We start from the raw sequence: 27,254 nt of genomic DNA, 5'->3' as shown, positions 1-27,254 counted from the left end.
CTCTACAACTCCATATCATCACCATATAATATACGTATACACCATACTTTTTCTGTGTATAAGACGACCCCATGTATAAGACCCCACTTTTCTAACCCAACATTTCTTTCTTCACAAGAAAGCTTTTCTTCTGTTTTAGTTTTCTACTGAGAGTTTAAATGCAACCTCAGCACTGCTACTTTTGTATTAATGCCCCTGTAATTTCTCCATGCAGGTCTCTGTTTGTTGTGTTAGACAGCCTTAATTGTTCAGATGGAGCAATTGGTGCTGCAGCTCAGGGTTGGTTGATACGAGCGCTCTCACTTAATGATGTCGCACGGATTCTTGAACCTGTTCTTCTGCTTCTGCTTCACCCCAAGACACAGCGCAATTCTATTCACTGCATCAAGCAGAAAAACGCAGCAGGTAATTCCCCTTAAAAGGCAAGCAAAACAAAGCAGGAATAAAAAAAGTTATGCTGCACCTTTAAGAATCAATGTGAGTTTTTGTGGATACAAATCCACTTCTTCAGATACAGGTTTGGAAAAGTATCTAAATACTTATATTGTACACATGAAAACTCACACTGGAACTAATACAGAGGGAAACAGATGAGATAAAGTTTATACGCATGATGGACACCCATATAAATGGATTGAATATAAGCTTACGTTTCTTAAGTCGTTACCAAATACTTCTACTGTTATCTACTGTTAGTTTCTTCATAACTACCAAGCCCATCTCTCATCACAAGGCTCAAAGGTAAAAACTGTCAGTATTCCCAACATTAACACATATAATTCCTCTGCTATCTTTCACATTTATATTTACTTTTATATATTCTTTCTCCCCCTCTTGAGTTTTAACTGAATCTGCAGTCTTCCAACCCACACCTCTTCTCTCCCTTCCCTCTCCCTGCTCATCTTTGTCAGGCCTGGTGTGTCTTCTGCCCCCCAAAGGAATGTTTACAACAGTACCCTAAAACAACGTAGCCCACAAATTTCTACATGTAGATGTACCATATAACCAAGAGCCAATTAATATTTAGAATGTTGTACTTGAGAAACTGATATTTAATTCAACATTTCATTCTGTTTCCATACATTTTGACGAAATGGACATGTACATGAAAGCTTACATTAAAATATAATAGTTCATTTTTAAGGTGCCACATGTTTTTGTCTTATTTTGTTTCTTTGGAATTTGCCTGATATTCAATTAATTGGTTAGTGTTAAAGGTACCATAATATTTGTTGTTGATGTTGTTGTTATCGTTGCTGAAACAGATTAACACAGCTACCTCCCTGAGAACTATTTGAGATGAGCTTTCTTGGATCTGTCTCCTCCAGCATTTTGTTTCCCAAAGTGACAAGCCCTGCTTTTACTTTTGGGAAGTCCTTGAGTCAGTAGAAAGCGAAGTGCCCTTCTGTTGTTCCTGTAGTCTACCCACAAGTAGCATTTGGTGGCATACTTCCTTTGAACCTGGAGCCTTCTTTGACTATCATGCCATGGTAGCAATAAAACGAGCCCCCGGTTCAAAGGAAGTATTAAAGTTGTATTTTCCTAAACTGAGGGTAAGGATGTCAAATTCTGCCAGGCTGCTGACCCTAAGGGAAAAGGAAAGGAATTAAAACATCATCTAGTACCAAATGTTGTGTTCTAAAGCTTAGAGCTACTGGTCGGATCATGCTGACTATAGAACTGGCACCTCATTAATGAGCAGTAATTTGTCTTCAAGATTTATACAGTTTTCGTTGTGCAAATGTAAATTGGCAATAAGATTATTTATGGCTGTTAAAACTTACTAGCACACTGTTTTATGTTTTTAAACGCTTTATACTTTGACTCAGACTTTTTTTCTCTGCAAGTTTTTTCTCAGCAGCACGTTTTGGCTGCTGGCCCAAAGCTTGAAGGCAGGCAAAAATATAAAACAGAAGCTAATGTGCCTCCATTAGCCAAATAATAAAAGCATGTAAGCAGAATACCTTGCTACTTCCTTACAACAGCCATTTGTATACAGATACTCAGACAAGAGGGCTCACTTGAATATGAGAAGGGTCTTTACCATTCTTATGATTATTGTTGTTAAGTGTCCAAATAGTGGGGCAGAGATGTGGTGGTTATCTGTGAACAATCTCCTTTGTTAATGCAAGAGTAATAACATAGACCTTACTTGGGCATTATAGCCTGAAATTAGGTGTTCCCATCACATGTAGGCATATTCAGCTGAACAGACTTAGAAGCTCTTCTTCAGACCTTTGTTTGCATTGAACATGTAGAGGTCCAATTGACATGGGGTGGGTTTTGCGGGTGGGTTCTATGTGTTATTTCCATATCACCAGCACTAATAATGGTATTTCCCACTTTCAGGCTATAATGTCTAAAAAAATGATACACACACATACATTTTAACTTGTTCTGTTTCCACAGATGCCATGCACCTCTGGTATAAAAAGAAAAAAGCTTACCAGGATTCCTTGGGAGCTCCCGGACTACATGAAAGCAGTTCTGAGGAAAGTTTGCCACTGTGCCAGTTCACAGCTGTGGACAGGGAAGCTATATGGGCGGAAGTTGAAAAAGACCCAGCAAAATGTCTGCAAAAAAATGAACTCTCTATAAATAATAATCTTCAGAGTACAGAAGCTTCACAAGAGATGGGTGAAGAGGATAATAGTGAACATACGGAGTCTGCTGATACTAGTACTGGTCCTCTTGATAGTGATAATGCATCATCCTTTTCTGTTTCTCTGGACCAGCAAGATATGAGCAGTGAGGACAATAGTGTCTCGACAGATGGCAGAGAAAGCATGAAACATGTTGGCTATGCCGATATGTATCCTCCTGACAGTTCCAAATCCAGTACTGCACTAAGGTTAGTACGTGCAGATTCTGAGAAAACCCAAGCATCAGAATCTTTCTCAAGTGATGAGGAGGTGGATCTAGAGCTTCAAGCACTCACCACGTCTAGGCTTCTGAAACAGCAGAAGGAAAAACAGGAGATGGTTGAGGCTCTTTTTAAGCATATTCTCTTGTACCTGCAGCCATATGATTCCAAAAGGGTGCTATATGCTTTTTCTGTACTTGAAGCAGTGCTCAAAACAAACCCTAGAGAGTTTATTGAAGCTGTAGCCACCACTAGCATGGATACAAGCTCCACAGCTCATCTGAATCTCATCTACAATCTTCTAGCTCGCCATCAGGAAGCCCTTATAGGACAGAGTTTCTACGGAAAGCTTCAAACTCAGTCACCATCTGTGTGCCCCCATTCGTTATTAATAGAATTGCTGACATACCTCTGTCTCAGTTTTCTGCGCTCTTACTATCCTTCTTATCTAAAAGTGACTCACAAAGATGTGCTTGGCAATAGAGATGTCCAAGTAAAAAGTGTTGAAGTCTTGATCAGAATGACAACACAGTTGACAACAATGGCCAAATCAAAGGAGAGCAGGAACATAGAATTTGTACGCAGCTTGCTTGGAAGATGCAAAATTCAAGAGTTTGTCCTTCTTTCTTTGTCTGCTTCTATGTATATTAGTCAAAAGTGCTATGAACGTATCATAGTTAATAAGCCTAATGGCTTAAATAAAGATTGTATCCTTGAGGAGTGCCTCATCAACTTTGGTCATGATCAAATTTGGAGTGAGCACCCTTTGCAAATTGAATTGCTTAAGCTTCTTCAAGTACTGATAGTCTTGGAGCATCATCTTGGACAAACTCAAGAAGAAATGGAAAATCAGCCAGGCCTATCTAAGGAATGGCAAAAAGCTCTTAACTTTCAGGAGGCAATTAGTGCTGTGCAGTATGTCCATCCACATCCTATAACATCTCAGGGTTTATTTGTGTCTGCTGTAGTTCGAGGCCTACAGCCAGAGTATGGATATGGCATGCATCCTGCTTGGGTGAGTCTTGTTGCATATTCCTTGCCTTACTTTGGGCGATCTTTAGGATGGACAGTGGCACCATTTACTGTACAAATATGCAAGAATTTGGATGAACTTGTCAAACAATATGAACATGAAACTCTGAAGATGTCAACAAAAGCATCTGCAAGGTAAGGAACTCCCTATTTGTGCTCTTTCATATTTTGCTGATTTAGCCTCTGCAAGATGTCACATTCTTTATGTCCATATTTCCAAGAAAACATTATTTAGCGCAGGAATAGGAAACTCGAAACTGGGTGAGGGTTGGTTCTTCTCCTTCCCATAGGCCTTCATGTTGTGGTGTAATTACTCACCATAACTTCATGAGGTCCCTTCATGAGGAACTTACCCACTTTGTGTTTTGCCTCTTCCTTGCTCAGGGGAAAGGGAGAAGGATTGAATCCCCTTTAACCAACACTTCCAGATACTGACTGAGTCCTGTACTGGCATTGCCGTTCAGGAGACTCCTGCAAATGCTGACTGAGCCTACAGAGAATGGGGAAGGGCTTGAAGGTGGAGGTGTAATTTGGATTAAACTCACAGGCTGGAGATTCTCTCCCTACCTCCTGGTTTGCAATATTCTGAATTCTTCTGTAGAAGAGGAGGCAGGGACATAGAAGCTGTCTTTATACCAAATCAGATTGTTAACTGCCTAGCCAGTACTGACTGCTGTGACTTGAAGCAGTTATTGGTCCAGGCAGAGTTCTTCTTCATGGTCTCTGTGAATGCGCACAAATGGGTTTTACTGCGCCTGCGCAAGACTCCTCGGAATCTTCTAGAGCTTAAAAACGTGATTAGTAAGGCATTCCACCGTGGCACGCATGCTCCACTCTCCTATAATACCTCAGTTCCTTTTAGCCGCTGCTGAAATCAGACTTCTTTGGCAATCTCTAGAGTGAACTTCTTGTTGTTACTCTCTCTTTTTTTGGACTTTTGGCTTGTCTCACGGTTTACAATTTGGATTTCGGACTTGATCTGTTCTTCTGTTCTGGATGTTTCCCTGTGAGTTTTTCTTTCTTCTAATTCTCCCCTTTCCCTCCCTTCCTGCCCTTTTTATGGCCTCAACAGGCCCATTCAAGCATTGCAGCTCATGTGACAATAAAATTCCCCTCCCAGATGGCTTTTTGTTTTGCCTGGGGGAACACCACCAGACAGGTTCCTGCCTGGAGTGAAAGAGATTGACCAGACCTGCCCTTAAGCTTCTTTTGCAGTGTCTTTGGTCTTTTATCTGGGAGAAATTCCTGAGGCCTTCGACCTCAAGATCCCCATCTACTATGGAGCCTACCTTAAGACCAGTCCCTTGGTCTGAACCAGTAGACCAACCCTCGGCTCCCATCACGCTGTCGCCTTCTTCTAAGGCTCCCAAATGGAAACACCCATCGGGCTCAAAGTCGACATTGGCCTCGAGGTCACCTTCGGTCTCAGCTAGTGCTCCTTCTCTTAAGAAAAGGAAGACATTGATAAACAGAAGAAAACAAAGCAGTCCTCTAAATCAGTGGTCCCCAACCTTGGGCCTCCAGGTGTTCTTGGACTACAACTCCCAGAAGCCTTCACCACCACCTCTGTTGGTGAAGATTTCTGGGAGCTGAAGTCCAAGAACATCTGAAGGCCCAAGGTTGGGGACCACTGCTCTAAATCACGTCCTAGAGAACCTCCTCCAACCCAACTATTGCTTCCATTGCCAATCCTTGAGGAGTCATTGAGCGGGGTACCCAACCCGGACTCTCAATCAGAAGTGGATTACTTGATGCTGCTGCCTCCAACTCATGGTCCAGAGTTGTTGTTGAGCCTGTCTCCGAGTCATGGCCGCTCAGAGGCTAATGTTTTCTCCAGCCCGGCCTCGACCTATTCTAGCCCTATGTCTGTCGGGTGGCCAACTGTTATTCAGCTCTCGAACTCAGAAGTTTCAGCTTCAGATTCTCCACGTAAACGTTTGACTAAGCAGTGCCATGTTTCTCCATCAGTTCAGTTGTCTAGGCATCGGGACATTATTTACAACCCTCGGCACTCTTGACGTCAATACTTGGCAGACTATCAAGAGCTCCATTATGGGGAGCATAATGGATCAGCATTGATGTGCATATGGCGAGATTGATCCTTACTACAGCTCTTTCTACCGACCAAAGAGGGTGTGTTGCGCTTATGCTTCCCCCTCTGACTCGTCTCCATTGCCTTCTCCTCCACCTCGACATTGACACCAGGACTATTACCACATTGATCCCTGTTTGCCTGTCCCACACAGGCCAGCTGTTAAGCATCATTCACAGCAACTTGACATTGCTGGACAGGATTCTCGGGCATCGAAACATTCCCATACAGCATCGGTCCCGTCGGCTTTGGTACCACAGCGGAATGAATCTCTTGCTCAAGTTCCCTCTTCATCTCTTCAGGTCTCTTCTTCTCACAAGGTCCCGGCTTCACCAGAAAGCGTTTCTTCGATACCAGCTCCCCGGTTGGTGCTTCTCACCACCGCTCGCCCTCTTTACCTCCTTCTTATACTAGAGGTTCTTCAGTTTCTTCAGTCTCGGATGTTCAAGATCAGTTCTCTGAGGCTTCTAGGGAGTCTCCTTCGAGTCTTCTGACCCCGGATTCAGACATGGTGGATAACCATCCCCCCTCTCTGTCCGAGGATTTCACTTCTTATTTGCAGTTGATACTCCGCATGGTAAAGTCCTTGGAGATCGATATCGAGCAACCTCCTCCTCCTAAGCAAGATCTCATCTTCGACAACATCAATCAGGAGAAATTGCCTCAGTTAAGTCTTGCTTTCATTCCATCTATGCTGGATCTTATTAAGGAGTCCTGGGATAAGCCTGCTACTTCTTTACAGATTTCCAGCCGTGTCGAAAATCATTACAGAACCCACGGGGATGACACTGGTTTTCTGGTGAAGCATCCTCTCCCAAATTTCATTATTGTGCAGTCTAACCGGTTTCGGGCTGGGAACCGCTCTACTGTCACACCTATGAGCAGGGAAGGTAGAAAACTAGACATCTTGGGTCATCATCTCTACTCTCTTGCACCTTTCGTAATGAAGGTATCGAACTATCAGGCTGCCACAGGGCATGTCAGAGACAACTGTGGAACAAGATTCTCCCAGTTTTCCAGGCCTCCCCTGAGGATGCTATTTTATTTATCTATTTATTATTTGAATTTATATCCCACACCATCTGGCAACCAGGCCACTCTGGACGGCTAACAACAATATAAGGAGGGGAAAAAAATTAAAAACAATAAAAATAAGTTAATACATAACAAATCAGGAAATTAAAACAGATGGCAGTAAGGTGATGGAAAGGGTGATGGAGAGGATAGCAAAAAGAATGGTAAAAAGGCAGGGCAAGTTCTCAATACACATCTAGAGGTGTTTGTTTTGGCTAAACAGCAGTGTTTGGCCTCTTGGCATACCTCAGATGCTGCTTCTAAGGCCATGGCTTCTGCTACTGGCCTCAGAAAACACGTGTGGCTCCATTCAGCGGGGTTCACCAATGATGCTCGGTCCCGCATAGAGGACCTCCCATATGATGAGGGTTGGCCTTTTTAATGAGAAGACAGATGAGGTTATGGACAACCTGCATAAAATCCTCAAAACAGCCTGATCCTACTCTACTCAGCAGCCTAGATTACAATGCAACCAGTGGTGTTGCCCATTCAACTTCCAGCAGCCATACCACCAGCAGTCCTATAGATCATACAAACCTCTTCCACTGGATCACTCCAATCCTCCCCCATCCTCCTCTGCTGCTGCCTCCTTCCGGTCCCAAGCACCTGTTCAGCACCATCAAGCTTTTTGTCGACCTGCAAAGAAAAAACAATATCTTTGACTGTCTTCCCCTGGCCCCGCTCCTTGACCGACCCTATCACCCCTGGCTAGCCCCCTTTTTCAAAAAATGGTCAGTCATTACCAAGGACAATTGAGTGCTTGCCATCATACGTTATGGTTACTCTTTGGAGTTCAAGGAGCTTCCTCCCATCGCATCAGATCTACAACTTACTCACCTGCCCTAGAGAGCGAAGTATCTCTCCTCCTGCAGAAGCAGGCTAGGGTACCGTCTCAGGATGTTCTAAACCGTTTTTATTCCCACTACTTCACAGTTCCCAAGCGAGAGGGCGGTCTTCACCCTATTTTAGATCTGTGGCTTCTCAATTTTGTGCTCTTCCCTTCAGACTCTCCACCGCTCCAAGGACTTTTACAAAGTGTCTGGCCCCTGTGGCTGCCTACCTTTGTCTACACAACATCACGGTTTTTCCATACATAGATGATTGGTTGATCATGGCGAGTTCCTATCATGAAGCTTGGAGGGATGCCATCTTCACCCTTCAAACCCTGGCTACCTAGGTCTAAGGGTCAACCTTGAGAAATCTTATCTCGAGCCTTCTCAAACCATAGATTACATCGGGGCACACCTTGATTCTATCAGGGCCAGAGTCTTCCTCCCTTCTGAAAGAATTCTCAGGTTGAGGCGAGCTATTCACCCGTTTCGCCTGTCCGCTATGGTTTCGGCTCGCCATACGCAGCACCTCCTCAGTTTAATGGCTTCAACCATGTTGGTGCTCCAACACACAGGGCTGAAGATGCGCTCTTTGCAGCCTGGTATCTGGCTCAGTTCGATCCTCTAGTACACCATCATTCCAGAATACTACATGGGACTCTGGAATTGGCCTATCAACTAAGATGGTGGACCTTCGTCCCTCACCTATTAGTGGGCCATCCTTTCAGGCCTCTCTAGCTGACAGGTCACAACGGACACCAGCCATTTTTGCTAGTTGGCTTGCTAGTCACCCATTTATGTGCATTCACAGAGACCATGAAGAAGGAGAGGTTACTTATCTGTAACCATGGTTCTTTGAGTGGTACCCTGTGAATTCACACATCCTGCTCATCCTCCCCGCTATCCATTACTTCCTTGTCTTGGGGCTTCAGAGCTTTGACAGCGGCAGGCATGATCGGAACTTAGGTATTACAGGAGGGTGGAGCATGCGGGAAGACCACAGGGGATGTCCACGGGGGAAGTCTTACTAATCACATGTTTTTAAGCTCTAGAAGATTCTGAGGAGTCCTGTGCAGACATAGTAAAACCCATTTGTGTGGATTCACAGAGTACCACTCGAAGAACCATGGTTACAGGTAAGTAACCTCTCTATCTGGGTAAAGTGGTTGATGCCTGGCTTTGAAACTTCTGCATCAGTAGTTCCCACTCTGTACCCACATATATTGATGGCTCTGAAATCTCAGCAGTCCCAATTAGCATGGGTAGTAGCCATGGATTCTGGGAATATTAGTCAAACAATATCTAGGGATCCAAGTTTGAGACCCAGCAATCTATGTTTCAAGTATGTGTTGTACCAGTGAGTTATGGTACCTCACCTAAATTGAATTGGTTCATCCCACTGTAGTTTGAAGCCATTCTTTCGTCCTGCCTTTCAGTTCTCTCTTTCCCTCTCTCTAAGTGTTTGTGTTAGCAAGTTTCACTTTCTTTGTTGTGTTATATTCTCTCTCTTTCTTTCCAATTCTTCTTGGAGAACACCACTTACACATAACTCTCACGAGTTCTTCTTTAATTTATAAGTTAGCCAGTGGGTGGAATTTGTAACTAATGAAGCTGAGTAGAGCTGTATGAATGCAGAAATTCTGACTGAAAAAACCTGTTGAATTTCTGATTTTCTTCCCCAAATCACACATTCTAGAAGAGAGAACATTACACCAGATTATCCTCTAACCCTTTTGGAAGGGCTAACAACTATTGGCCATTTTTGTCTTTTGGATCACCTAAACCAAACCAAAAAGGTAACCATAATTCTCTTTCTCTACTAACAGCAGAACACCAAGTATGTGCTTTTGACAGTTTGTGCTTCCGATGATATCAAATAGAATGGCATTTGTGTATTGCTGTTGAGATTCATGTGATTCTTGTTTTATGAAAAGATTGGGTAGAATATGTCAGGTCAAATGTGAGACTAACAGGGTCCAGCTGTTTAGCATATGGACACATCTGGAAGTGTTTTACCATCCGGCTTTGTATATCTTACAGCTAATTGTCTCTGTGTGATGTTTGTCTCTTTGTGATGTTAAAATAGAGCTGGAGACATGGGGGGGCAGTGTTAGCTACACATTAATTTAAAATGATGCTAAGAAAATTTGGTTATTAGTATATTTTGAGGGGTGATGTTTTATAAGTATTTTAAGAAAAATGTAACAATCTTATATAGGATTTTTTTAAAATGTCAAGGAAGGGACACAGATTAATTTATTTGAGCTGAAATTAAAAACTATTTGCCATTATGTCTTGTTCTGCATTCATCTCCACATCTGATTGCTATACCAGGATGCCTATCTTTCATCAATATAGTTTCTTTGGAATCAGCAATGTCTATGTTATGAATTCTGAATTAGAACACTTTGAATAACACATTGTAGGAGAGTGCTGTATAATTGTTTGCAACTTTATTTATGCATTCATAGGACTTCCCATAAACTTTTGTATGATTTGGAAACATACAGTAAATTAGCCACAGGTTTACAATGTCTTTACTAGGCAGGACAGACTTGCTTAAATTTTTTGATACAATATGGCAGTTATTTCTCTTGCATTTGTATAATGGAAACTCTTTCGGTCTTCCTAGTCACCACTGAATGCTGACCCTACAAGCCTAAGAAATGCCAGGAATGCAATTTTGGAGGAACTGCCCCGCATCATTAACACCATGTCTCTCCTTTGGAATGTTTTAAAAAAGGAAGATGCTCAAAAAAGACCATCTGACTTTCCTGGAACAAAAGGCTCCTCTTCTGTCTACTTTAAGTCAACAAAGGTATGATTTAGAGATGGGGGTATTCGTATTTGTGTATGAATATCCCCGCACAGGTGGAAACCACTCACAATTTCACTGCTGCCTCTTGCTCCATGACAGCTTCCTATTGTGCTGTTCTCCACAATGGATTAGCCACTCTCCAACCTAGCAGAGAGACTTGTCATTCCGCCTCCTGCCAGGACTGGATAATCGATTGTGGACAACAGCGCAATAGGAAGGCACTGTGGAGCTGGCGACAGCGGCAAAATTGTGAGTAGACAGTCTGGCCCCATGGGGCCCGACCCTCTTTACTTCCACCTGTGCAGGGATATTCATACCCCATCTCTAGTATGAATGTTTTAGTAAGGGTGGATTAGCTGTAGGCAGAATGCTTCTCTACTGGAATAATCTTGAATTTTTCTAACAAGTGTTGTATATTAATGTTCAATATAGAAACATATTACAGGGTTTTCTGTTCAAAAAGGGCTTGATGGCATATAACAACACAGTGAGACAAAATTCAGCTTTGCAGCACCATAGAATTAAGTTAGCTACAGAATTCCATCTCCCCATGAGTAATGAGCCAGTACCTTGTAGATGCTGTAAATGTTTATTTCAAAAATCCCACTGAATATTACACCCTGTCTCTACATCATACAAAAGCATGATTTGTACACATACAAAGGATGCTTTTTCATTCATAGCAGACATTGTAACATTTACTTTCAGAAATAACATCCAGTTTGCAGCACTGGAGAACCTGTTATTTGAAAAAAAAAATCAAAATTCCCATTGTACATGTAGGTCTAATTGTGGGAATTGAAATCATGGGAAAATATAAAATTATTGAAGGTTATTTAAAATATATATATATTAAAAAGGTGAGTTCAGTTTGTCAGAGCTTTGAAGGATCTGAAAGCTTGCTTTCTTTTTTAAAAAAACATGATATTTTGGTGGTTCAATAAATATATTGATAAATTCTACTTCTTCCTTTTTTGTATTCATTAACCTGCTAAGTTTATTTTTTATTTGCAATGGAAATTGCAAAAGTTTCAGTAGTGAGAACAAACATTATTATTAAAACTGGTTTGTTTTAGCTTATTCCATTCCATTAAGATGCATGGCAATTGGGACTAAAGACCATAAGAAAACCATTGTTTTATTTTTAACAGACATTGAAGAATAAAATACTAGACTTCTTAAATCCACTTACTGGACATCTCGGAGCACAAGTTATAGCTGCGGTAGCAGCAGTGTGGAACAGTAAAAAATCTCATAAGCACCACAGCAAAACAAAGGTAAAGAACAATACAATCATTTCACTTCCAAAGCTAAGGCGTATCTGTTTCCTAATCTGCCAAATGTGAAGAGTGGTTGCGCCAGACAACTGCTTGATGCTTTATGTTGCTTAGGTAACTGGAAGCACCAGATTTTCATCTCAGAGATTTCAGCTATACTGTATTTGCTGAAACAAATTCACAGACAAATCTGTGGGTTCTCATTTAGCTCTATCTTCTTTTCCTTCAAATGTAAATGCCCTGAAGCAGTACATTAGCATGTTGGAAGGTTCTCACATGTAAGTGAGGATCAGTACTTGAAATAAATTAGGGTGTTTAAAAGTGCCTTTTGATAAGAGAGGGAAGGGGGAAATTGTTAATGACAGTATGTTTAACTCCATAATGGGCCATGTTAAAACCATTTTCACACAGTAGGGTTGTCAGTTGTGATAAACTGATTATCAGCTGCTTTTTTAACCACCTAACAGATTATATTAAAATTCTCTCTGTTTACTGCTGGAATCACACTATGTGTGCCTTTTGGAGAGACTGAAAGAAACTCATTAAATCAGTCACTTTCTTGGGTTTTTTTAAATTATTGCATTGGTAGAACTATAATTGCTCTTAAAATACAAACGGATGTATTTTATATGTAATCAAATATGTTTCCTGATCAATCAGAGCTTGACTGCTTTATCAACCACCTGAACTGATCTAAGATTGAAGGTCTAAATTCCAAGCAGAAATTCTTAGGGAGAACAGACTATTGATACAGGGAGATGTAGCTGAATTGCCTATAGAAAGCAGTCAAGTTACTCTCTGTACAATACTAACATTGATCTTTGTCAGTATGTTTACTTGAGGAACGTTGATGCTTATAATTTACTTTTTTGTTACCTTTAAAACATCTAGAAAATATTTTAAATCATAGGCTTTCAGATATGTCTTGTTTTTTCTTATGCTTTTTCTGGACGCCATAGATTAGTCACTCCCAGCCTTGGGGAACCCAGATGTTCTTGGACCAGAGTTCTCAGAAGCCTGTGCTGACCATGATTTCTGGGACTTGCAGTCTAAAAACACCTGTGTTAGTTTGGGAAGCCCTGCCATAGATTAATATCCTGAGTATATCTGCAACATAAGATGAGATAGTAAACAGTGAATAGACCAGCTAAAATGCATTTCCATTCTATTTGTGAGTGCTGTTTCCCCTGCATTTCTTTCTTCTTTCAGATTTCTTCTGTAGCCAATACATCTCAGCTTATACTACTTGATCTGGTTTGCGCACTCAATACTCTGAGGACTGACACCATATTGCACCTAGTAAAAGAAGTTGTCAAGAAACCATCCCTCATCAAAGGGGAAGAGGTAACAGTTAATTTCATTGCATCTTTCTTAGTGAATCCAAGCTGATGAGTTACAAGGGTTAATCATCTTTATCTAGACTGAGGGCTGTGGCATTTGGTGTCTACTGTGGTTAGTAAAGTGAAAAGCACATCACAGGTGGGCTGACATAGGTGCTCAAGTGGATATCCAAGCATGTGGGCAAGCAAGCAAGCATGCAACTATATACACAGCAGGTAGGGAATATGGTCAGGGCTCTGAATGCCTACCTCTGGGCTGTCTGCAGGTAATTTGAGATGGGGCAATTACCCAGTTGCCCTCATGGTCCACTGCTTGAGAAGAGCAGTGTATTTAATGTTATCTAGAGGAAGACCAAATACAAGATGGACCAGCTCCCTAAAGGACGTCGACAGGCTTGAGTCTATAAGAGCTGAGCAGGGCTGTTGGAGACAGGGCATTTTGAGGATTGCTCACTCGTAGGGTCACCGTAAGTCAGAGGCGACTTGATGAGACATAACAACAAAACAACTGCAAGTCTGAGAGCCGCCTTATCCTGATATTTTGCTTATTTAAATATCTTAATGCTCTTTTTCAAAACAGAAAAAGTTAACAGAAATAAGATAAAAACATGTAAAGATATAAAACCCATAGGGTATTAAAACTAATTTAGCAACATACAAACCCAGAAAAGCCATCGGAAGAAAACATACTATTAAAAATAGTCAGTGGAAATTTGGATAGAAAGGTAAGGATGAAAATGAAACAAGCTGCTATAGGAGGGACTTGGTTGCCTCTTTATCACTTTTTCAGTGTTTGTGTGTGGCAGACCATTGAGTATAGTATTCACAGTTTCATATGAAATAGATACAGTGGTGCCCCGCATAGCGAGGTTAATCCGTTCCGGATTAACCCTCGCTATGAGGAAACATCGCTAACGGGACACAAAATGCCATTGGAATGCATTAAACTTAGTTTAATGCGTTCCAATGGCTTCTATACTCACGGTTAAGCGAAGTTTCCTCATAGTGCCGCCATTTTCACGCCCTCGGTAAGCGAGGGCAGGGCACGAAAATGGTTGCGGCGGCCATTTTGGGTCATCCGGCGGCCATTTTGGAGCCGCCAAACAGCTGATTTCCCGGCGTCGCAATGCAAAGATCGGTAAGCGAAATGCTTACCGATCGTCGCAATGCGAGTTTTGGCCATAGAGGCCATCGGTAAGCAATCGCATTAGCGATCTCAACAAAGAGATCGCTATGCGATTTTGTCATTATACGGTGCGCTCGTTAAGCGAGGCACCACTGTAGTCTCATATTAATCACATAGTCACATGTCCAAGAGAATAAGCAAGAGGGTGGAGTTGATACAGAGGTCTTTGAAGCATGGTCAGAGTTGGTCCTGATTTTTTTATTGTTGTGATGTCTATGTGATTGTATGTATGTGTTTGGTGAATAATTTCTGGTAATTGAACTATAAAAATACACTTTTCTCTCTACATAGTCAGTTCTCTACTAGAAGCAAGGCACCACTGAGTAAATGTGTTTAGGATTCAGCCTGAATTCCTACAATAGTGAATGATTTTAGATATTTATTTGTACTTTAAAAAGGAAATTATACTGTCATTTTTTCCTTTCTTTCACAGAAGTCTGTACTGGTGGATATCCCAGTGCTCCAATTCTGCTATGCTTTCATGCAAAGGTAAAGGGGTTTCTGTTTGGTTTAATAAAAAAATACTTATTGGCACAATCCGTTTTAGAGATAGAGTGTACATGCATACACACGCATGCATTTTATGTATGTTTGGTGCTTCACAAGTCTAGGATACTTCAAACAAAAGTTGTTGCTGTTGTTGTTGTGATATGCCATCTGCTCATTATGGCATTTCTGTGAACTAGTGATCTCAAAAAGGTCATGTCGTTAACTTGGGTTTTTTAACTAAATGTTGTGGCTTTCTTCATTGAATCGATCCATAGCATGTTGAATCAAGCTTTCACCTCCATACACAGTAATTGGCAATACTGGGTACGGATGATGTGGGTTTTGGTCTCCGGCAACACATCTTTGTACTTGAGGATTTTTTCCCAGTTTCTTCATATTTATCATTCAAAGTCTCAGTCTTCTGATTTCTTGGTTGCAGTTAGATTTTGACTGATGATTGAGCTAATGATTGATTAAAGAATAGATAGCTGCAAAAGAATTGAAGCAAATCCCATCCACCCCCTCCCCACAAGCATCCTGCTTTACGTGATAACATGAGCCACAGCAGCAGCTTAAACCCTTGTACCACCAGGAGATCATGCTGCTGATCACATTTAAGGGCACAACATGTAAACAGACTGTGACTTCAAATTCAGTGTAATTTGGAGTCATGCGGATTGTAATCTCCGGATGTAGGTAGACTGTGTTCACTTGTATTGTGTGTGCGACGTTATAAAATTTAGTGTACACTAAACAGCAGGAAATCCTGATTAATAAGAGGCAGATGCCATACATTAGCTTACATTATCTTAAATATTGTTATGCATGCACATTAGATATACTACACAGTATTGTATGAATGCAACAAAGATCTGTCACATGGGTGCAATCCTCAAAGAGATGGGATTAATCATAATTGGCTTCTGGTTCCAGCATTATGACTGAAATCCAGTAATAAGCTGTAACTAGAATAGACCCATTGGATCCATGAGGATTTGGAGAGTCAATACTTACACAAGTTCCATTGATTTGATAGGTCTACTCTAGTTGCAGCTTACTACTGGATTTTAACCTGTGTGTTTGTGACCATTTGTTAAATTAATAGGGCTAACCCATTCCCCTTCCTCAGGTCCTGTTTAATGCAGACTCTTAGAGTCCAGGGAATGTCTGTGGATTAGTTCACATCAGACATTCCTGTTGACATAGAATCCAGTTAATTTCATTTGCACCTTAAAAAATCCATCTTTTAGGATATCTAGATAATTTTCCATAAAAACCGTCCATTTCTGGTCAAAAAAATGAACTGAGTAACAGTCAATGCTGATACTGTTATGTTCTCTTCTGTTGAGAAATATTATAATGTATGAGCCAAAATTAGATTTAAAAATATTTTATTTATGTATTTAACTTATATGCCGCCCACTCTACCTAAAGGTCTCTGGGAGGCTTACAACAATTAAAATACAATAAAAAGATAAAAGGTTAAAATACAATTAAAATAGATACTCTAAAAATTGCCATCAGGACCCACAGTTGATATTATTTCAATTAAAAGCCTTCTGGAACAGGAAGGTTTTGATCTGGCGCTGAAATGGCATCAGCATCAGCGCCAGACAAATCTCAATCGGGAGGGCATTCCATAGTCTGGGGGCAGCTGCTGAAAAGACCTTTTGTCTACAAGCCGTCCCTCTTACCTCCTTGAGGGACGACTCTTTCAAAAGGGCCCACTGGCTAGATATTAACTGCCGAGTAGGCTCATATGAAAGGAGGCGGTTCTTCAGGTATCCAGGGCCCAAGCCATTTAGGGCTTTATATGTCGAAACAAGCACTTTGAATTGGGCCCGGGCAGCAACTGGTAACCAATGTAATTTAATCAGAATCGGCTTGATGTGTTCCCTCGTGGCCCCGCCACTCACCAGCCGCACAGCTCAATTCTGGACCAGTTGCTGTCGCCAGACCATCTTCAAAGGCAGCCTCACGTAGAGCACATTGCAGTAATCAATACAAGATGTTACCAGTGCATGTGTAACTGTTATGAGACTCCACTCGTCCAGGTAGGGCCGTAGCTGATACAATTTCCGCAGCTGAAGGAAGGCACCTCTGGCCACCAAGTCCACCTGGGCTTCCAGAGTTAGACTGGGGTCCAGGAGCACCCCCAGGCTGCGGACCCTGTCCCTTAGGGGGAGTGTAACCCCATTCAGGGCAGGGAAATGGCCCTCCAACCTGTCCGGCGAAGCACCCACTAACAGCACTTCCGTCTTGTCTGGATTGAGTTTCAGTTTATTAACCCTCATCTAGCTCATTGTCAGGTCCAGACATGAGTTCAGCACAGAAACCGCCTCACCTGGATTGGTGGAAAACGAGAGGTAGAGCTGAGTGCTGTCAGCATATTGCTGACTCTTCAGCCCAAACCTCCTGATGACCTCTCCCAGCAGTTTTGTGTAGATGTTAAACAGCATGGGGGACAGTATCAAGCCCCGAGGAGCCCCATGACATAAATGCCATGGGGCAGAGCAGCTGTCTCCCAGCACCACCCTCTGGACACAGTCAGCTAGGAAGGAGCAGAACCACCATAAAGCAGTGCCCCCAACTCCCAACCCAGTCAGCCTATCCAGAAGGATACCATGGTCGATGGGGTCGAAAGCAGCTGAGAGGTCCAGGAGTATCAACAGGGTCACACTCCCCCTGTCTCTGTCCCGGCAAAGGTCATTGTATAGGGCCACCAAGGCAGTCTCCGTACCAAAACCTGGCCTGAAACCCAATTGAAATGGATCCAGAAAATCCATTTCATCCAGCAGCGCCTGGAGTTGCCCGGCCACAACCCACTCCAACACTTTGCCCAAATAAGGGAGGTTCGCCACTGGTCGGTAGTTAACCACCAGCCTTGGATCCAGGTTAGGCTTTTTAAGGAGTGGTTGAATTACCGCCTCTTTCAAGGTGGTATGGACCACTCCATCTCTCAAAGAGGCATTCATGGCCTCCTGGACCCAAGTGCGAACCCCTCTGGCAGATCTTCCAATTAGCTAAGATGGGCAATGGTCAAGCGGAGTGGTGGTAGAACGCACAGATTCAGGCAACCTGTCCACATCCTCAGGTCTCAACAATTGAAACTCATCCATTAATATTTGAAAATATACAGAGATTATGCAGGTAGACTAGCATTATAGAAATTTAATCTCCATCCCAAGTACTGTATAAAAAATGGCCAGTCAGCATACAACGTCTATTAGTTGATCATATTCTTCCTTTCTTCTTCTGTCTCTACCTTAAATCAATTAATTTTTATATTGCTTCATATTTGTTGAAGCTGTCAGGCTAGTATATATTTCTGCAGCCATTCATTCACAAGAAAAAAGGCTACTTTTCAGTATCTATTGACTATCAACAACTGTTTTTATCTGTATGCCTTTCTATCTATAAGCTAGCTAATATATCCATCTTCTTTGATTTAATTGGTCGCTAGCTTTACTGTTCAAATAACATTAAACTGACATCATTAAACAAGTTAAAACATCTTTAAAATCTAATAAAATATGCTGGGGGAAAATGCTGCATCCTCTTACAAGATATAGCTATAGATGCAGTTCTACAAGGGTATTTAAAATTCAAAAGCCAAGTTTAAAAGGGAGGTTTTCACCTGCCACTGTTTTAAATTCCTTTCTAAAACACATTCTTCTAAAACACATGCCTTCAATATTTTCCAGCAGAACTGATGACTTCTTTTATTTTTATTTTTTTGCCTCTCCTCAGACTTCCTGCAGTAGCCCTCCAGGAGAACTTCCAGTCATTGTTAGGAGTTTTGAAGGAGTCTGTGCAATTAAATTTGGCACCACCAGGGTATTTTTTGCTTCTAAGGTATGATTACACCAATGCATTTAGTGCCTGCACTGATATTGGCAATTGGTCATTTTGCTAAGTTGAGTTTATTGTTCTACAGCACCCTGAATGATTTTGTGACCAGAACACCAAACCAAGAAAATAAGAAGGATCAGAAAGATCTGCAGGTATTTAGTGACACATTTTTGTTGTTAGTGTTTTTGGGTATGTGTAACTTCATAATTATTAAGATTAGTATTTAATAGTCTTAGGACAGTTCCAGCCTTAATGTACAGTCAGCCGCGCTCAAGCATGGAAATGTATTTTGGAAGGCTTTATCACAGAAAATTCACAGAGAAGGAAAAGATGGAATAGCTGCGTACTGCATTTTGCTTGCAGGCACCTGACTAGAATCATGGAATCAATAGAATGACAAAACTGGGAGAGATCCCAGAGGTCTTTTGAAATAAACTACCAAGAAAGCTAAAGCACTTTCATGCTGTGGGATAAGTCTACGTCGTAGCAGCTAAAGGGATGACTTTCACTAGTGCAACTGTGAATGTCTTTCAAAATTTGTTGAAGTGTTCCAGTGATAAAAATTGTATCATCATAAATCATTTATTTATTTGTTTGTTTGTTTATTTATTTATTTATTTATTTATTTATTTATTTGATTTTTACCCCGCCCCTCTAGACCATGTCAAATCATTGGTTCCTAACCCTGGGTCCCCAAATATACTTGGACTACAATTCCCAATATTCCTAGCGAGCACACCTAGTGGTGAAGGCTTCTGGGAATTTTAGTCCAAGAACATCTGGGGACACAAGATGTCCTATATGGTGGACATATTTTCTAGAATAAAATTTCATCAGGTGCTTTGTTTTTCTTCTGTTTTGCACCTTTGCCTCCTTACTGTAATGACAAATGCTACTCTAAAAATCCTGTATGTGGTGTTTTTGTATGCACTGCTTGTCACTGTTTGCCATTTCAGGAGGTAACTCAGAAAATATTGGAAGCTGTAGGGAATGTTGCTGGTTCCTCCCTCGAACAAACCAGCTGGCTGAGCAGAAATCTCGAGGTGAAAGCACAGCCTCAGATCTCTTTAGAAGAATCCAATGCTGCTGATGATTTGTATGGTAAGAGAAACAAAATGTTATTTCAGCAGGTAGTTATCACAGTGCAGTACAGTATGTATGTGAGCTATTCAGCAACCAACAGCTCTTCCTTAGGCTTAATGTTTTATTAACCGAAGAAGGGAAAGGAAAGGTTTCTGTGACAGTATACTGTATGTTGTTGTGTCCTGCTTCATCTGACTATGGTATACATTTATAGTCTTTAAAAGGATGAAAGAAGTTGGAGCAGACAGTTCCTGATGATATAATGGGGCTTTGATGTTCATAGTGTGCCCTCCCATCACCTATCAGATTATCCTCATGAACCTGCACATCCTCTTAAAAGCCCTATAGAATTTCATAGACCTTGAGGAAAAAATCAAAAGCCGTATATAAAAAATACTTCAAAATTGTTGAAAATATTTAAAAGTCTTACAGCTATGGAAAAAATGTAGACCAAATGCTTAAAATATATGAAAACTAAACATAAGTTTCATGCAAGTACCTAAGTCCGAATTTAATCCAAAATACAATAAAATTGTGATAAAGAATGCATTCTAAAAATGCAAAAGCTTATAGCCAGAAAAGCACAATGAAAAAAAAAGAATGCTACTCTTAAAATATCAAAGTTCTTTTAAGTACTGTATATATTAAAGAAAATGACTTCTTTAGACTTGAAGCATGTTAGAACATACTGAACATTATTCTAAAAGCTCACCCAGCCAAACCAGTTTCAATCTGTGGAGGAAAATACATGTTGTCCTTGTTTGCTACTGCTGTTGATGCTACATGATGCTTGATACTCCCTAGTACAGTGTTGGTGGTATCTGGTGTGTGTGTATGTGGCATTTTATATTGTGCTACATCTATTTCTCTCTTGCCTCCCTATATTTATATTTCTCTCAGATATTTACACTTCCCTTCAACTGTAAATAACTGTGGTTTTCTGGTATTGTAAGCTACAGACACAGTCAGAAAATTTATAATTAAAATTTCTATTGCTTTTACAACTCTTGTAAGATACAAGTCCTGTAAAGCAGAATCTGGCAAGCTGCCATCATGATGATGATCATGATTATTTTGATTAACAATTGTTGAGGCAGCATATTACACTGGAACAAAATTACTGGATCTCGTAAAATAAGGTAGAGCAAGTTACTATATCTGCAAACACCACCTGCTTGCCATGTTAACACATGTTAAAAAATACAAACCTATCATTTCAGCACCCTTTCAATTCTTTCCTTTGTGCTTTTATCTCTTGTAAACACATTCAAATGTCAGGCATGCAAGAGTTTCTTTTGCAAGGCAAGATGATTCTTTTGCAAGGCAAGTGGCCTTCTTTCCAGGCTGGAGAGCTGGATGATAATTTTGTAGTGACATTTTTGTAAACTGCTGCGCAAACCTCATTTTTAAAATATGGTATATTTTTTCAAGCTGTTTTTTCTACACTCCCTCCCCCTTAATTATTTTAGCACCATACATTCAGAATTCCACATCTTGACACACTGTCTGTTTTGGAGCACAAATCATTTAAAGCAAATGTAAGACATCTTTACCTATACTATGATACACTTAACAACCAACCCACAGAATTGTGAGCAGCTAACAAGCAGGAGACACTTAACTCTTCCCCCTGCCCCCTCCCCGGCCGCAGCTCTTTCTTTGCTCCAACTATATGGAAGTCTTTATAGATCCATTAGTCCTCATTAGAGACCACTTTACAGTGGATTATGGTAGTTTCTGTTATCGAAGTGCAGAAAGCAAGTGTTTGAGTTGCAAGGAATTCTTCCTCAGAGCTGTTAAGTGTTATTGTGTGAAACTGTGTGCCAAAACCTTTAATTGGAAAGTAGTTTAATGGAGAGAGAGAGGGCTCATAACTCTTTTTTCTGAATTTAATGGAGGCTCCAGGAGTCTCCTCTCCCTCCTTTCTATATGGAGGTGCAAATGCATATTTCCATGGGCTTAGTGAGGAAACATTTAAACATCTCTTACTCTCCAGCGCTTCTCTTCTGTCAGCTGTTCTTCTCCATAGCAGGCATGATTTGACCTAATTTTTCAAAATGTTTTGGACATTTCAGCCTAAATGTTTGAGGCAACAAAACAGTTTGTTGCTCTGCACAGTTTATTCTGTGGTCTATAATGTGCAAATGCGAACTCCCTTTTTTAAAAAACAATTTCTGTTTTAGTAAAAATGCCAGCATAGTGCTAAATTAAAAATGTTGCTTCTTTAGATACTTCAGCAATACCTTCTTCAATGGTTTCTGCTTCTGCTCCATCAGCGTACAGTGTTCAGGCCCTCTCTCTCCTTGCAGAGGTAAGTGCTAATTTCTTCTCTTTGAGAGAAAGCAACAGTCTACTGTTCCTCACAGATGTGCTACCTTCACATGCTCCCTGGGCCTTCTCTGGCAGCTTTTGAAGTACTTTCCCATCTTCCATATCTGGCTGTGTGTATGTATTCATTCACGTGGATAATGACATTGCAGCCATCATAGTAGTCAGTGCAGTAATAGAACTAAATGAAAAGAGTTGGGATTATTTTGGACAAGAGTATTCTAATGTCAGAAGACCTGCCCCTCCTTTATGCATTTTTTTTCTCCCTATAGGTTCTTGCCTGTCTCCTGGACATGGTTTATCGAAGTGATGAAAAAGAGAAAGCAGTGCCTTTAATTTCACGTTTGCTATACTATGTGTTTCCTTATCTACGCAATCACAGGTAAATATTTTTTTACTTGAGTCACATACATGGAACTTTTACAGAGTACACTCACTCTTATGAATGCTGGACATAATAGAACGTTAGCATACTGTAGTCTCAGTATTAGGAAGCTAATTATTGCTAGTTAATTTATCTACAGGTGATTTATATGCTTCAGGCAAAGATACAACTGAATTTGTTTTAAGGTTGGATATGATTTGGGGTATGTAATATAAATAAAAATTCATAAGAGAAAAATCTTCTGATCTTTTCATTTTTATTAAAATATACAAATAATATTCATTAACAACTATTTAAAGAGTTCTTATATACTTACTCAAAGGTAAAAAGAGAGCACTTAAGTAAATATCAAGATTAAGATTTTAATCTTATCAAAAAGATAAGATTATCAGTTTTGTTTTGAAACAACTCCTTAGTATTTATTATTACTGAAGCTTCAGTGTGTGTTTTTCCACATGTCTATATATAAGTTTTATACCTTATATAAAGCATGGCTTTCCTTATCCATTAACGGATCCAGTATAGCGCTGCTTTTAATGTTTTTGCTTTTATTTTTGTTTTCTTTTACATGTGTTGTAACCGACCCAGAGTAGTGCATTGACACTAATGGGAACGGGTTACTGAATGAATGAATGAATGAATGAATGAATGAATGAATGAATGAATGAATGAATGAATGAATAAATAAATAAATAAATAAATAAATAAATAAATAAATAAATAAAATCCTACACACATCAAATGCTAATTTTATAATTCTTTATTACTCAAATAACTCTTTCACCCAAGTGATATAGCTTTCTTTTAGCATTCTCTCTTTAGATACCACCCATGTCACTAATAGCGTTACGATAAGACTCAGCATGAATTAGCTCCAATTTAGCAATGCAGCAGTTCTGTTTTCAGAGGCTTAAAGACTGAAAATGTAAAAAAAGAAGCATAAACATGTTATATAAGAGCAGCTCTCCTTGCTAATACAAGTGGCTCACATTCTCAGTGTAAGAAAGATAGCACATTGTATCTGTCCTACAGATGTTCTCCTGCATAGCAGCAGATAACATCTGTAGAATGTTGGTACATGAAATTTCTGAAATATTTTAGAGAAGTATGTGATCTCTGAATTTCTGTGTTTGTTTACAGTACCTACAACCTTCCAAGCTTCCGTGCTAGTACACAGTTGCTCAGTTCCCTAAGTGGCTACGCCTATACCAAACGAGCATGGAAGAAAGAGGTTCTGGAACTATATATGGATCCAGCTTTTTTTCAGATGGACACTTCATGTATTCAGTAAGACATGTGGCCCTAGCAATCTAGTGGATATTTTTGAGATGAAAAAACTAGCATTTTCCAGTACTGTAGATTGTGATGAATGTGTAATTCTAACTAAAAATTAGTTAGTAATTGGCAATAATCATAGAAAACATTGAGCTTCATTATAGAGAGAGGCTTCAATCGCCAGTATCTCCTTTTCTTTGCAGACATAATTTTAAGGAAATACAACTCTTGTTATGAAATATTAAAGGACTGTGTCTCAGTATTGTTTTTAACATACAGTATCCTTTCCTAAACAGAAGACAGTTCTATTTTGTGAAAAAAAAAATAGTGTGAATTTTATCTGTGCCTTATATGGCAAAGACAAATGTGTCTGTTTTGTCACGTATGTGTTCCTCACAGTCAAACTACACAAAGAATTTGCAAAATTTCTCTGTTATATTGAGACTTTAAGAGAATGTTAGTATGCTCACTTCATGGAAGATGATGGATGGTTTAGATTTAAATTCATTTATCTTTACTTGGTTATCATATTTCTTCAGTTGGCGAGCCATTATTGATCATCTTCTTACACATGAGAAAACTATGTTTAAAGATTTGATGAGTAAGTATATTCTCATGATTTTTGTATTACTTTAATACTAAGTTAAATTTCGACAAGGAGAAGCCTAGAAAGCAAATTTTGCTTATTTTTTTGTTCCTAGGCTTCTGATACATAATACTTTCAAAGTTCTCCATCAAAGTACTCTGTTGCGAAACTTACTGTGTTTTTCCTAAAAGATTAGTGGCATAAATATCTGACTGTGCAGCCAGGAGTTGGGAGTTCAGTTCCCCACTGTGCCTCCTTGACAGTGGCTGTATTGGATGATCCCTAGGGTCCTTTCCCCACTGCAGTTCTAAGATGGTGATGATGATGATGATTAAATATGAATGCTATATGTGACTTTGATTATAGATATGCCGAGCAGTTCCTTAAAACTTTTCCCAAGTTTTGAACAAAAAGCAATGTTACTGAAGCGTCAAGCATTTGCCATTTTTAGTGGAGAAATTGATCAATATCATCTTTACCTTCCTTTAATACAAGGTAAGTGTTACCTTTGCAGTGTTCCCAAATGGTCAGTGAAGGGTGTGACATCATCTTTAGTATTTTAAAAAATTGATACAAAATTTCAAGAAATTTGGAGATGCCTATGAACAATAGCCTATATAGTATGAAATGGTAGAAGATTGGAATCCAGAATTGTTCACAGGCATGCTGATTTTTAATAGCTTTTCTGAATCTCTGTAGATTTGGAACAGTTTCTTGGAGAGATTCCGCTGTAGAATGAGTTCAAATGGGAAATCTACATCAAATCATTGTTCCTTACACTGTAGTACTTTGTGGAGAAACAAGTTAATAGAGTGAATTCAAAACTGTTTGTGGCTTTCTTGGACTTGAAGACAGCATTTTTGTTTCAGTGGATAGGATTATCCTCTGGAACACACTCTTGCATTTGTATAGGTAGAAGACTACTCCTCCTAATCAGGAATCTCTTTGTGAATACAAGCTGCCAGGTTAGGGTGACCCACAAGAGGGGAATTGTCAGAACCTGTAAAAACTAATTAAGAAGGTTAAACAAGGATGTATTTTATCACCTGTTCTGTTCAATCTTTTTTTTAAATGATCTACCCCCCCTTTTTCACAGAGATAAATGCCTTTTTTTTGTCCCTTTTCTGCTTTATGCAGATGATGCAGTTTTTCTGTCCAAGACTCGTATTGGTTTGAAACATTTTACTGATGAGATGTGTGGATTGTCTAGAAAAAACTAACCTCCAACTTCACTACCTTAAGTCTAAGATCCTGCTCTTTGGCAAAGCAAGGAAACTATTTCAATTGGAACATCAAAGGAAATAAAAGCAACCAAATGAAACAATTCAAGAATACTGTGGTGCCCCATTTGATGATAATCTGTTCCAGAGAAATCATTGTAGAGCATAATCGTCATCAAGCGGGAGAAAAACCCATTGAAACGCATTAAAACCAGTTAATGCGTTCCAGTGGGCAAAATACCTCATCGTCCAGCGAAGATCCTCCATAGGGCGGCCATTTTCTGGTGCCTGTAAAGCGAAAAATCAGTCCTGAAAACAGCGGGGAGCCATTTTGCACAGCAAGTGGCCATTTTGAACCCCGACAATCAGCTGTTTTTAGATCATCATAATGCGAAGAATCAGTTCCCGAAGCAGGGAACTGATCGTCGTAAAACAAAATTTGCCCTTTGAAACATCGTTTTGCGATCGCAATAGCGATCGCAAAAACATTGTCGTGAAGCGATTTCAGCATCAAGCGGGGTAATCGTCAATCGGGGCACCACTGTATAGGAGTTCTATCTTTCTCAGACTATGCAGTGTAGGGCAATCAGGAACAATGCTAAGATCACAGCTCAAGCCATCATACTTTTTTTGCAGCAGAAGTAACTCTTATGTCCCAGTAGCCCTTGAAGTTTATAGAGCTAAAATTATCCCCCGAGTCATATATGAGGTCTCGATCTGGCTGAATGCATGGGACCATTCCTTGGAACAGATAGAGGTTCTTTTCTACATAAAATTCATGAATTTCCAGGTTGTCTAGCATATGCAGTTCTTTGTTTAGAGGCAGGGCTATTCAGGGTGGAGACAGTGGCCTAGCTAAGTTTCTTCAAGTATTGGCTCAGTATTTTTTATACATCCAATCATGATAGCCTCCTTTATCGTATTCTGCAAGAAGCAGAGCCCTCTATTTTTGGTTCATTTAAATTGTAGGATGTGTACTACTTTATTAAATACAGATATTGAACACAAACTTGTTGAGCGCTGCCAATAAGATCTTCTCACCGTTATGCATATGGCTTCCAGTCACGTGTGGACATTTGGCAGCTTACTTTTATTTCCTAAAAAGTCCTAATGCCCGGAGAGCCTTTCCATTATCCAGAAGTAATGTTATGCCCTCCAAGGTGTTACATGGAAGATTTAGAGGAATTCCTACTAAGGAGGGAAACTGCACTTGTCCACTAGGTGGGGAGGAATCCCTCCAAGACCTGATTCTATATTTCCCTTTCTATAAGACCTTTGCTCTGGTTTCTTGGAGAGGTTCCTTAAGAAGAGGGAGGGCTGGGCAGATTTGGAGAAAATAAGGTATATTCTCTCAGGCGTTAAAGCTGATGTGTAAGAGAAAGTGACGATTTTCCTGAAATTTATCATCCGGAGAAGGATCCTAGTTGCGTCTAATTAACTGGGTCTTACTTGATCATTGGTCCTACACTTATCTATGTATCCTCTACCATAAATCTTGATTAGCTGGATTTTATTTGTTTATTG

The 27,254-nt window shown here is 40.2% G+C and overlaps 1 protein-coding gene across 4 annotated transcripts in view; it reads left to right on the top strand.

Moving 5' to 3' along the window:
• The window catches only part of DOP1B (DOP1 leucine zipper like protein B), an 87,279-nt gene that overhangs the window by 42,164 nt on the left and 17,861 nt on the right, over positions 1-27,254 (top strand). For all 4 annotated transcript variants that reach the window (XM_072994119.2, XM_020789388.3, XM_078390550.1 and 1 more), the window contains exons 18-32: positions 215-405; positions 2,410-4,030; positions 9,588-9,687; positions 10,524-10,709; positions 11,861-11,986; positions 13,196-13,330; positions 14,946-15,001; positions 18,752-18,856; positions 18,939-19,005; positions 19,810-19,954; positions 22,165-22,247; positions 22,537-22,646; positions 23,790-23,936; positions 24,464-24,525; positions 24,877-25,005. In XM_072994119.2, the coding sequence (XP_072850220.2) occupies positions 215-405; positions 2,410-4,030; positions 9,588-9,687; positions 10,524-10,709; positions 11,861-11,986; positions 13,196-13,330; positions 14,946-15,001; positions 18,752-18,856; positions 18,939-19,005; positions 19,810-19,954; positions 22,165-22,247; positions 22,537-22,646; positions 23,790-23,936; positions 24,464-24,525; positions 24,877-25,005 (3,263 nt within the window). The remainder of the gene's footprint in view (positions 1-214; positions 406-2,409; positions 4,031-9,587; positions 9,688-10,523; positions 10,710-11,860; positions 11,987-13,195; positions 13,331-14,945; positions 15,002-18,751; positions 18,857-18,938; positions 19,006-19,809; positions 19,955-22,164; positions 22,248-22,536; positions 22,647-23,789; positions 23,937-24,463; positions 24,526-24,876; positions 25,006-27,254) is intronic.

The sequence above is a fragment of the Pogona vitticeps genome, chromosome 3 (assembly GCF_051106095.1).
Source record: "Pogona vitticeps strain Pit_001003342236 chromosome 3, PviZW2.1, whole genome shotgun sequence".
NCBI lineage: Eukaryota > Metazoa > Chordata > Lepidosauria > Squamata > Agamidae > Pogona > Pogona vitticeps.
This window is presented reverse-complemented; position numbering and strand designations above follow the sequence as displayed.